The following is a 13117-nucleotide window of genomic DNA, read 5'->3' on the forward strand; positions in this document are numbered from 1 at the left end:
GAGATAAGAGGTTTTTTTCCTTCCATTCAACTTTTTTCTTTTTTTTTTTAGCTGGCCTAATACTATTACACTTGAGAAACGTTTGGCTTCTTTCCATCTAGCAGGATGGAGATATTCAAGGGAATACACAGTGATTTCCCACTGCAGATGAGATGTGTTACATCGAAAGTAGACACAAATGGATAAACATGCTTGAAAGTAGGCCAACCCCAGCCTCCTGGTTCGTGGATCTGATGTTTGCACCGAGGCACATATTAACGTTGGCCTCACGTAATTAAGGGTAGCAAAAGCCCCACGGCATCCGTAGAGGAAGCGTGTGGGTTTTGTACACCCTGTTGGGTTGTTTCCCGAGGCAGCTGTCAGCTCTCGGGTGCTAAAACTAGATTTTCACCGTCATCTTCCCCTCTCTATCTCTTGGGAGCCAGTCTTCATCGGAAGAAAAAAATGGTCTTTTTCAGATGAATAAGATAGTCATGGACAAATTTCTGAAACGAAGATAATGGAGTGCAGAAAGCCAAGTTTGATGGTATTCCCTCATGCCCTTTTGCTTCCCTCCACTCAAAATTAATATTTCCTCCTCTCCCAGAATAAGGACAACCATGCTGCATGCTTCAAATCCTTTTTTTTCTTCTCCCCCTCTTTTAATGGGCAAAAATAATAGGAGGGTGTGCCTCTGACCCTCGTCGAGTGTTTGAAGCCCTCCTCACCATGTTGGCCAGGCTGTTGGCAACGATGCTTTTGCCCCACTTGATCAGGTGGATCCCGTCCCTTCCTAGCAGTCCTAGATCTCCAAAGAGATCCAAACCAAATCCCTGTTGTTGACACCAGCTGGGGAACCAGTTGTTGACCTGCATCTCCTCAAGCCCTTACACCTTGCCTGTAGGATGGAGGAGAAAACCGCCCATGCCCTTGGCCATGGCTCCAGAGCCCCATAGTCTGGCTTGAGATGCTCCTTGGCTTTATCCCCGGCCGTTGCTACTTTTATCTTACTGTGACAGCTGACGGCCAGAAAAAGGGAGCTAAAACAAAACAACGCACATGGGCTTGTTGAGAAATTCCCAGACCCGCAGCTGGATCCTGACGGCTTGACAGAAATTCCCGCGGGGTGGTTAAATTGTGCCCAGTTTTCTTCTCCAAGCTTCCTGATTTGCAAAAGAGGTATCAGTGACTGATAGAAGATGGACAGAGTTGGAGAGTGTTTAATTTTAATGCCTGTATTGGGACAGAAGAGCTCCACAGCGGATGTAAGAACTAACCCGTGCTGAGGATACAGCTCAGGATAGGAGGAACAGAGCCTTAGCAGTGAACCATGGCATAAATAGCAATGAAATACCGAATTAACAAATCAGTGTATGCTGCCTGGGATTTTCTGAAGCAGGGGCACATAATGTCCCATGCTAAAACCCAACCCAGGCAGCTTAATTAGCCAGAAAAAATTCTGGCTGCAGTTCATGTACCTGGGACCTCACATGTACTTTCTGCATTCAGCAGCATCGCATGAGTATTAGCGGTGAAAGCTACTTCTAGTAAAAAGTCTGCCTTGCCTTTTATGTCAGAGCTTCTGTAGTGATAGTCAAGTGAACAGAGAAGATGTTTTACATTTCTGAGCCCAGCACTTCTCTCAGAAATGCTTAGAAAGACTTCTGCTCTGTTTTCTTTCAGCCCATGCTCCATGGATGTTTCTTCTGGGAGGAAAAAGCTTTTCCCCTTTTTCTCCCTCAACTCCATCCACCGCGCTTGATCCCACTCCTGAGCTCGTTTAGTTTATTTATTATAGCGTGTTTCCTCGACTCCGAGTGAATAGAAATCAAAAGTGTGTTCAAAACACCCTGCATGCAGAAATCTGTTGAATAATATATCAGATGAAAACAGCTCAGCCCCTTTTGCTTGCTAAATGCTGCTGCTCCGTGCCTGCTCTGTACCTTGCCTTTACCCAGAGACGGCATGTGCCGTGCTGTGCCATTGTAGACCATTTTCCCTTTAAAAACCGCGGCATGGCACCAATTTAATGCCGGATTGTGCGGGTTCTTCCTTGGTGCCTCGGTTATTCAAATGGCTCGTTGCTTTGAACCACCTAGAAATCACACTCCCGTAATCTCTTAGCACTTATTGCTTAGGATCGCGGGAGGTCACGGAGAAAGAGCTTAAATATGTATTAAAGTTCCCTTCGTTTGTCCGAGTTTTTTTTCATCAGCTACAAATCTACCTGGCTTATCCATTGCCACCTCCCTACGCTCATCTGATCTTCAATGAGTCACTGCAGATGTTCAGTGTAGTGTGGTGTAGACTGAGTGCTCATTAATGACTCAAACCCACTGGTTTCACCATCTGTAAAAGAGATGGGAGAAGGTGCGGACCGCGATTGTAAATTTGATAGTGGAACGTCTCTAAATTCGAAAAGATGTGTCTGATGTCCCAGATTTTGGCTTTGTGAATTTGCATGTGCAAAAGCTCTGATTAAAGCTAAACAGCCTGAAAAGGAGAAGCAGATGAGAGATTTTCCCATGTATGCGAGGTCCCTCCGGAGAGTTGCTCATCCCAGTTAAATTTTGGACAACTCAGGCTTTGGAAATGCCTGTCCCTCTCCATTGACCATAGGCAGAGACTGGACAAGGTGGGCGTTGGTCTCTTCTCCCGTGTAACTAGCAAGAGAACGATAGGAAACGGCCTCAAGTTGCACCAGGGGAGGTTTAGGCTGGATATTAGGAAAAATGTCTTTCCTGAGAGAGTGGTGAAGCATTGGAAGAGGCTGCCCAGGGAGGTGGTGGAGTCACCATCCCTGGAGGGGTTCAAGGAACGTGTGGCTGTGGCACTGTGGGACATGGTTTAATGGACATGGTGGGGTTGGGTTGATGGTTGGACTTGATGATCTTACAGGTCTTTTCCAACCTTAATCGTTGTGTGTGTGATTCTGTGAACTAGATTTATAGATGGTTAATGTTGGGAGAGGTGATCGCCACCATGCACTGATAGCAGGAGGTTGTATTTCACCTGCCTTCTCATACCGTGAGAGGTATGAGTTACCTCTCATAACAGCTGAAAAGGAAGAAATATTTCTCATAGAAGGCCATTACATCCCGAATGTTCATCTTTCCTGGAGCCCTTTGCATCCTTGGTATGTCATGCCATCCTCAGCACCCAGCGGGATGTCGGGGGCTTTGTCATTACGTGGCTGCTGGGATTTATATCCCATACTGGCACGGGAAACCAGAGCCAAGAGTGTTCAGATGATCAGTTACTATTTTTCTTCTGAAATCATTTCAGAAAACAAAAAGGACCCCCAGCAATAGGAAATCATCACTCAGATGTGAAGTGACCTTCCTGTTGTTGCAGTGCCAGCTTCTTCAACTTAGGCTTACACTAGGCTATACTACCCATGGTTATACAGTGGGTAGAAAGTCTGCTTTCCGTCAGCAGTAATTGCTTTTCTCTTTCCCTGCAAAAATAAAAAAATAAGATCATATTTTCCTTTAAACTTCAATGAAAATACTTGATTTTTGCTCCTGCTAGAGTCATCCCCTCCCTGAATTTGAGAGATAGTCAAAAGGAGAGAGGAGGCATCTTTCGTCCCGTAATGCTCCAAACTGTTTCATTTCAGTTATGTCTAAATGTAGATTATTTTTGTGATTCCTTTCCCTTAAGTGAACTTAACGCAAGAAATCATGCGGAACAAAGCTAACAGAAGCCTGTGCCATGTGTCTGTCTGATACACAGAAAATATTTGGAAGCTGTTTCGGCTGCTGACTCCATACGGGCAATGACTGTGCTTGTGCAGCCGACTCCATGTTTAGAGTTAAAACCTTCCAAAAACCACAAGTATTGCATTTTTGCAAGAGTAGTAGGTACCTTAGTGGAAAATAACTGCTCATTTTCTTGGATGGTTGGTTGGTGATGCTGAGGGAAGAGTGCAGGACTCTGGAGAATTACATGGTTCCCAGAGGAGATACAGACCAGAGCTTTTCCTGAGAGATCCGGGAGATGACGAATCCCTCTCTGAACCAACAGGTTTCATTTGTTAATTAAAAGTTTTCTAAATGCCGGGGGGGGTTTTGGCTTTTCAACAGGTGAATGTTACTCGTGAAGACTCCCCCAGTGAAGATCCGGTCTTTCTCCGTACTCTAGGGAAGGGAGATTGGTTTGGAGAAAAAGCCCTTCAAGGGTAAGTGCTCCTTATGATGTAGCTCTTACTTTGAGATAAAATTTCAAGGACTTTTGCAGCCTTCAGAGGGCTCTTGCAATTTGGGAAGTGGCTGGGAGTGGGTTTATGGTTTTGGAGTCGGGCATCGTCGCTTGGTGTTGCGTATTGCAAGGAGGCTACACCTTAATTGGGAAATAAGGTTTGTTCTGCAGTTGAGTGGCCAAATGTCGATCTTCCCCTGTTTGTAGACATCAGAAAATAGTGTATCTTTGCACTGTCTTCCCTGACCTTGCATTTCAAGGTCAAAATGTTTGACGTTTTGCAACTCTGGAGTATTTTTCATGTACGGTAAGAGCATAATGATGGTCGTCTTGATGGGGCAGATGGCCGAGGCAGAGCGGTGGTGGTGGGTTTTGAATTGTCTTATTGCGTATACATGATTGTGGTGGAGGTGGGAATTGTATGTGACTGACCTGGTTTATATAAACATTTTCGTTTGGGGATGAGCTAAAAGAAGAGAACCTGTAAATCCATATTCAACAGGTGATTATTGTAAAAACATGCTTTATTTCTGTAGGGAGGGAGAAGAATAGGAATAGTAAAGTGTGTGCTTTGGGCAGGAGTTTGGGGCACCCGGTCATCTTAATGGACAAGAACTCATCCCAGCCTGGGCACTTACCTGTGCATTAGGAGCTCATGGGCTTCTCTTCGATGCTGTGATAACGTGCTCAATCCCTCCTAAATCAGCCTTCTTCCAAAAAGGAGGCGGCAGAACATTTGAAGGCCGAATTTCCTGTCGCTTCTTGGCAGCCGGGGAGATGTACCCAGCACAAAACTCGAGTCTTGCCCCTGCAAATCTATACCTTAGTTATAAAATAATCCGGTTATTAAATAAATGTCCTTATTTCGGTTACTTTTTTAAGACTAAGACGGAGAGGAACTATCATTTTAAATTTCCCTCTGTGAAGACATAAGATAAAACCACTTTTTTCTTTGTTTAGAGCCTCACAGAAACTTGACTCGTAGAGCTGGTATTTTTTTTAAAACAGCACCAAATATATCGTGGCATCCACTCTGATAGCGAGAGCAGGCAACAGTGTGCCAGACAAAATCAACTCTGAAGACGACCCAATATGGGAAATAAGAGATGTCCTCCCTTGCATCCCTAAACAGTTCTAGTGACATGTAGCAGCAGCGGCACGATGAGAACTTCTCAGCATTTCAAATACAGGATTTTGGCTAATTGGCTCAGACTGAGATTAGTTAATTTACAATAAATACTTGTCTGCATATATTTAAATATTCAATACATAATCACTTTGATCTTCTGAAACGGAACGGAAACTTAATAGCTGAGAGTATGTTCTCAACATGCGAGGAAAGCGTAATACTGACGTATTTTTTTGCTAGGGAGACGGCGTACCTGAAGTACCATACCTCCAGTTTGCTAATAAGCTCAGTAGTTCTGTAGCTAGATTTAAATTGAATAGTGTGAAAATAGTGTAATGTAAAGCATCCAGCAGCTCGATAAATTGCTAAGAAATTACTGTCTTTCAGGACTAAGACATCACTGTTGAGCAACTTGGGAAACCTTTAGGATGTTTCTGCTACTGTAAAATACAGTTATGGCTGAGAGCTCAAGACAAAATTGAAGTTTTTGTGTATTTTCTTTACTTTTTCATCTTTGACTGATTTTTCAAAACGTTACCGGCACTCGCTTCGCAATACTTAATCACATGCTATTAGACGATGTTGTGATTTTGTATGTGGAAGACGTAGTAACAACTAAAAAACATTTCTTCCTGACAGTATAAAATAATAGTTGCAGCATTTGTTCAGCGTAGCGCTGCGCAGCAGGAAGACAGATAACAACTGTCTTCCAGTCTCGCATAAAAACACATATACTGACATAGACACCGGGTGACGATGTACATGATTCTGTTTTGCGCGCTCGCACCAGATGGCCCGCGTTATTTCGCAGCGTCCCATTGCACACCGGCAGGAACAAAACAAGTGGTGAAATGATCGCCCGCATCATCGTACGGTAATACTCAAGGCTTCCAACTGTTACGCTGTTCTCTTACCTTCCTGGCTAATTGGCGCCGAGGTAGCTGATGTATAATTTACAGAATAGCAATACATAATTTACAGCGTACTCACAATCGGTTATTTTTTGGTGATGTTTTCTTAATTGGAAAGGAAGCGTTTTATAAGGCTATTTACAATAATTATTTCTATCAACAGGGAAATAACAATTCATTCAAATAAGCGAAGGAAAATAACTCAATGCAACTTTGTGGCTCACGTACAAAAACTAGCTAAGGATTAGGGTGTGCTGCCTTGATGGCGTCACACAGCTGAATCCTCGTCCGAGAGCGTCCGTCCGGACCACACCGCATCCTCTTCCGGCAGTTACGGTTTTGGAGCGGCCATCCATCCATCTCATTGGGTCTAGTCTGCGGCGGACAGTCTTACAGAGAACGATGGGGGCAGAAAAGAGGACAGAAAAGCAAATCTTTAGGAAAACAGAAGGAGGCTCTTTCTCCTTCGGAAATTGTTTCCCCTAGGCCAACTCAAAAGAGGAACAGTTCGAGCCGTTGCCTCCTTACTGCTGCATTATACATTATATCATATATTGCATTTAGATAGAGCTGTTGTTTTGGGTGCTGTGGGTTTCACCCGGTTTTGGGATCCAGGAGGAGCTCCAGACCACGGAGCAAAAGAGCGGTGGCGCGTTGGCAGAGGGCTGATGTTTTGGAGAGGCGGCGTTGGAGCCCGCCTGGGTGAGCGGGAGGGGGATTTTGAAAGAAGGATTCATAGTTGGGTTTGTAACACTTGGACCAAACTGGCCAACTCTTGAGGTCCAATAGCTGGGATTTTCTGGCGAGCGCGTTGGCTTTTAAAAGAGGGGAACCCTAAACACTCGGCAGCCTCGAGTCTCTTGGGTAGTGGCAAGAGAGGAAGAATTGGGGAGAGTAGCCCAGGTCGAAGCTGAGCCAGGGCTTGCCCCGGCGTCCACAATATACGTGTATCTATTTTATGTATCTATCTATAAATGTAAATACTGGGAGTGCATTGTGCTGAAAAAAGTAGTGGAAATAGGGATGCCACGTTCGATTTAAACTTCGACAAATACACGAAACGGTTTTAGCGAAGCTGGTTTCCACACAGTAGGATGAAAACGGCAGCTTGTGTTAAGGCTGTTTTCCTGTATTTCTAGGCTGTTGTCTTCAAGAGGAGCGTTTTTAATGCAGTTACCAGAAGACGTAGCTACTTCAGTGTGACCGGGGTGGACACTGGTGAGGCAAAACAGGGTTATGGAAACACAGTTTCGTTTTGAAAGCCCCTTAGCTCGCTCATTTGTCATAGAATCATAGAATAATAGAACGGGTTGGGTTGGAAGGGACCTTTAAAGATCATCTAGTCCAATCCCCGATGTCCGTGTGAGCTGTCTTTGAAAATAATGAAATTATTTGGTTTTCACTTAGAGTTTTATCACCTTCAGTTGCGTTGGTTTATAAATCGATGGGGGTGTGTATTTGCGATGTAATTAAGCCAAAGCAAAACACGTATTCACTCGACCGCGAGCAAAACCATAGCAGGGTGAGAGCCAGTTTGAGGAGACGAGAGCGTCTTGGCGACTGGTATGAATTATTTTTGGGGCACGGCGTATGAAAAGGTGTAGGAATTTGGGAAGCCTTCCTGCCTCCGGGGTCATGCCAGGTTGGCTCACGGATGGGACCGCCAGAGGAATCTCCTGCTTGGCACAGAGAGCACCGGCCAAAGGGTGTCCTCCCTTCATCTTTCTCATTTGTGAAGAATAAAAGACAGAAAATTTTTTTTTTGTTATTATTATTTTTTAAAATGTGTTTGCGGTGCATAGGGTGCAGAAGACATGGCAGTCTTGAGGTCGTGCAGGAGGTGCTCTGCCATGGTGATGATTATAGTCAAAGTTGAGCTATGGTAACGATCGATATATAAATTTTTTGTTCCCTTCATGATGATTTGAAAATGAGTATGGTCGTACCCGTCTCTCGTGGGACATAACACATCCTCCTTTCAAGAAAATTTGTACTATTTCCCATTTATATCTCCGCTTCTGAAGGCTCCTCTGTAGTTATTTTGCCAACGTTAAAGAAACCATATCTCCTCTAACTCCCCAAAATCCTTGGGGCGTGTTTTGTGCACTGATAACTCGCAGGAGCAGTAAACCAGTATATATCTGTATGGGTAGGAGTGTCAAAAGACAGTTTCCGTGCTGACCATCCAAAAACTTTATACCGTATTTCCCGCTTCAAACAGTGTGAATTGCTGTGACGGATGTTGTCATCAGGCATCAGAAAAAAGTAGTAATGCGCAGGGAAATATTAGTGCCTCTTTAATCAGAATTGCAGCTGGCAATGTCAGAGCTTTATTTATTCATAAATTAATGTAGGAACTGAATATAATCTCAAAAACTTCTATAAAAGATCCAGTAGCTGATGGCTGAGATGAGAATGAGCCATCAATAAATAGGACATTAGAATACTGGCAATGCTACCGTTTTGTTTCTTTTTCTAATATATGGTTGTTTTCTCTTGCTGCAGCCAGGATTATGAGTCAGACTCCAGAATTAATCAGTTTTATTAAATCCCTATAAATGCTGCAAGAGGTGTTGGGGTCTTGCTCACGCTCCTCTTCTCCCTGCTCTAATTCTGAGTTTGCTTCTGCGTAGTTGCAACGATGCTACTGTAAACTGACCTTTACGTTACTCCTTTTCCCAGATAAGAAGCTAAAAAGTTGGGTTTTCATTAAAACCTTAATTGCCGAAACCTAGAAACCCATTTAAGTGCCCCACCTTGCTGCCCTGCTACCTTCTTTCTTCTCCTTTCTGTCTTCTTACCTGTTTTGTTTCTTTCTTCCCAGAAATTCTTTTCCTCTGTTGCTCACTAACAACTTTGGAAGGACTACAGGGATTTATTTAATTAGTTCAAATGCTGGGGGAATAAGAGGGATTCTCAGCAGTTAGAGAATAGCTAACTTGGTAAATGGTAAAACGGCTTTGCGTGCTGGCGTCTTCAACTATTTTTTTGCTTTACAAGAGCCGCACACAGCGCCCCGTACACTTCAGCCGCCTTGGCTGTCCTGGAAAGGAAAAGTGCAGACTGGAGTGGCTTTTATATTAAATCTATGATTATTTTATTCTGTAAAATGGATGCTCCTATTCAGACTGGTCTTCACTCTCGCAGTAAAGAGGGTATTTTTCACACTCCCTTGCTGTCAAACGTTGCCTATTCTTCCTTCCGTTTTACACGCACAAATTTCTGCTTATTACAAATCACCTGTTGGGAGGTATCTAACACGTTTTATTTTACTAAATACTGAATTTACTGAAATACTGAATGAGACAATGTCATTTCTCTCAGCCCTGGCTATGCCTGAACAGTTGTGTCTAGAAAAGCTTTTTCCATGTCCTTGACTGAACTTCTCAGCGAAGAGTTGTGTTTCATCTTCATCGGACACCTTCCTCGCAATACCGGGCTTCCACTGAAACCTTACCATCTGCTGACCTATTAACTTAATTGCCTTGAATTTTCTTGGGAAAAAATTGGGATGGAGGTTTGGAAATGTTTATTGCTTTATGACATAGGGGCTGTCGCACAAGTATGTATGTGGCAAACAGGAGTCTCATCTCAGGGTGGCGTTACAAGGGAGATACATATGTATATATAAAATGTAAAAATACATATGTATAAAAGATATCTATATCCTATAGGATAATAGAGTTTAATTTCTGTTTCTCCAGGGAGAAGTACTAGTCCTGTTGCAATCAGTGTGCTTGGGAAAGAGGGGCATCCAACCACCCAAGAATGTTGGGGAAGGGTCTGGGGAGCAGCAGAATGACGGCATAAGAAAGCAAATGGGCTGTGTGGTGGAAACGGGATGGGAAAATGGGCTATGTGGTCCTGGCTGGGAAAATTATGGAATGTTCCCACCTACAGCGATTTCTCTTGCTCACAGTCTTGGCACAAAGCCCTTCCTTGCTCGCCTGTCATGCCAGGGGGTCACGATGCGAAGACATTCACTATTCCCATTTCAGCCCAGTTAGGAACAGGGGAAAGAAGAGAAAGAAAGAAAAAACAGCCATAGGGTAGAAATTCAGCTCAGGATAACATAGTTTTCCAGCCAGCAGCCCTGTGGAGATGAAGATGTAGCCGTAGTGGTGGTGGTCATCATAAAATTGAAGCAGCGCTTCAGATGTTGATGTGCAGGAAAATGAGTCTTAAAAACAAGGAAAAAAGACTCGTTTAACTTTGGTTAATTGGAGAGAGCAAGTTGGAAAGCACTTTTTATCACCCCTGTTGCTAAATAACCGGGATTTCTTTAAGTCCAGGGTGTTTCGTAGCTCTTCTCCTGCCTGACACCTGCAACACTGTGTGTGTAGCTCATGGACTGTGGATGGGACACACGGCCTCCGAGGCTGGCTGGAAGTGATTGCATCCGTTACATCAGCAGCTTTTTACACTTAACTGCAAGCATTGGGTGATCTTAAAAGGTATTTCAGCCATGACGGCTTTATTTCCCATCCTCTTCCCCTCCCCGGGTAGATCCCCGCTCGTAAAGTCAGGCGAGACCTGGGAGGTGGGAGCGGGGGTTGATGGCTGATGGATTTTGACCCATCGCCCCGAGACACAGGGAACACCAGAAGCTTTTAAAGGGTTTGGAAAAGCTGTTAGCAAACCACTGAAACAAAACCCTCCCGGAGGCTTTGAAGGGTAAGAGCTCAAAAGCCCGGAGAGCTGGAAGCCAGGAGGCAAAGTGACACCGAGACGGTGTCACCATATGGTTCCCGGCGGCGTTGGCTTTCTTCCTGCAGGCATCTGCCCCCCGCTCGGGTCGGGAGAGGTGGCTGGGTGGACCTTCGGTCTGATTGATCTCCTGAGGGCACACCATGGCAGTAATTAAACGCTACTAAAATGTCTCCCTGTCCCGTCCAGGCTGGCTTCTGGTGTCTAAGTGCCCTGCTCTTAAAGCCCTTAGATAGGGCATTGCTCTTGCACAGACATTTTATGATACTGCTGTTGCAAAGTAAATTACGAAATCTTCATCAGGGCCTTTGCGATTTATTTAGTTACGTTATTGCAAGCACTTATCGATCGCCGATGTTGCTTCACTTTCTCCAAGCGCACGTTCTTCACCCTTTATTTCTTTGTAAAACACAAGCCAATAATTGCGTTGGCTTGCACAGGAGCTTGTGGCAAGCGTCTTCAGCTGGTTGCCAAAAGCTCTTGATGCTCTGGGAAGTTCCCTGGCAGGGAAGAGGCTTCCAATTAAAGGACTCATCCAAAGCCTTTTAAATGGAGCTGGCGGGTTGTTGTTAGGCGTACTCTAACTCACAAAAACGTAGCTGTGCCTTCGTCACCTAGCAAAAATAAATCTGGGGTTTTTTTGGAGCTGTGTCGACTTCAGCCACCCCCTATATCAAGAAATGAGGGGGAAAGGACCCAGAGGGACAGAGCAAGATGTGTTGGCTCTAACAACATCCTGCCCGGGAGCACAGCGTTGTGACTACCGAGATGAAGGTTACCTTACACTTTTCCAACAGGAATGAATTGATATTATTGACTCTTCTTGTCTTAAATAAGAATACAGAATGGATCACACCGGGTGAAACCAAAGGTCCACGTAGCCTGGCATCCTAGCTTTTGCAGCAATCAGAATCAATTGGTGAAGAACATCCTGAACCAGAGCTGGTGGCTTTCATAATTTATAATCCTTGGCGGGTTGTCGAGTTACTTTTCAAACATGTGCAAGCGGTTTGAAAATCCATGACCTTCTGTGGCAATTAGTTCCGCAGTTTAAGCGCGCAGGATGAGAAGAAATGCCGATTTTAACGTGGTGAGGTTTTTTGGGTGGGCCATCTGCTCCTCTCACTAGATGCCTCCAAGTTCTCAGACATGCAGTTGACTTCTTGATTTGCAGAGAGCTCAAGAGTCCGTTGTCTGAGACTACAGACGTGGCGACAGGCTATTGAATGGGAAGACAATAATTTTTCTTTACTCTGTGTACGGTTTCTAGCATCTTAAATGACTTGGTAAGATCTCTGGAGCTCAGTCCTATGTTTTCTTTAACAAGAACCACACTTTTTATATAAAGACGTTTGGAACTAGAGCTAACCGACTGCAGTATCAGTCTGCATTTTGACAAACAGCTGCTCAGTCAATAATTTGAGGGTTTTTTACTAATTTGTGTGCTGGTGATATAGAAAGCTGGTAACATCTTAGTCAAGCAGGTGTCGGAGAACCTTCCCAAAAAGCCGTGTAGCTTTTCAGATGTGCTCCGCGTGGCAAGTTACGCAAGAACTACTCCTCCAGGCTTGAATAGGCAAAGGGTTTCTTTAGGACCAGAGTAATACAGCAAGGAGAGCAATTACAAAAAGTCATACCCACAAAGGCTCTTTCAATGTCTGTGTTTAGATGATCACTTCAAAAGCTGGAGTAGGACTGGAGTTAAGCGGTGAGATGATGAATTGGGGGTTTTCAGCTGCTTGATTTTCCCCATTGTTAAATATCTTGCTTCCAAATTTCTTGAATTTGGGGGCAATTGACTTGGAAATGAGATGCAGCTTTATTTTATAATAACGCTGAACAAAACCCGTTTGCAGTCGAGCGACAGCAAACACCGCGTTAAGAAGGAGAAACAAATGATTATGTGCTTAAGCAAGATCAGTGAACGCCAGAATTGGCGTCTTTTGTGCCTTATCGGTCGCCTGCCTCGCGCTGCATTTTGAGCAGCGCCTGCTTTGCGTTTCACAAGCCCGTTGACGTAAAATACATCATCATGAAAATACATCCGTTACTGAAGGAATATAGACCCGCGTATTAATAGGAGGCTTGTGCACAAAATATGCCTTTATTGTCATAGAGAAGAAGGAGACAAATACTTGGCTTTTTATCTACTCTATCAAACAAGAAACTTTTTTTGGGGGGAAAAATAGCA

General features: G+C 44.2%; 1 protein-coding gene across 2 annotated transcripts in view; it reads left to right on the forward strand.

Annotated features, from left to right (window-relative positions):
* Positions 1-13117, forward strand: part of PRKG1 (protein kinase cGMP-dependent 1) — a 520194-nt gene that overhangs the window by 395337 nt on the left and 111740 nt on the right. For both annotated transcript variants that reach the window (XM_059821041.1, XM_059821042.1), the window contains exon 7: positions 4065-4159. In XM_059821041.1, the coding sequence (XP_059677024.1) occupies positions 4065-4159 (95 nt within the window). The remainder of the gene's footprint in view (positions 1-4064; positions 4160-13117) is intronic.

This window comes from Gavia stellata, chromosome 9 (assembly GCF_030936135.1).
Source record: "Gavia stellata isolate bGavSte3 chromosome 9, bGavSte3.hap2, whole genome shotgun sequence".
NCBI lineage: Eukaryota > Metazoa > Chordata > Aves > Gaviiformes > Gaviidae > Gavia > Gavia stellata.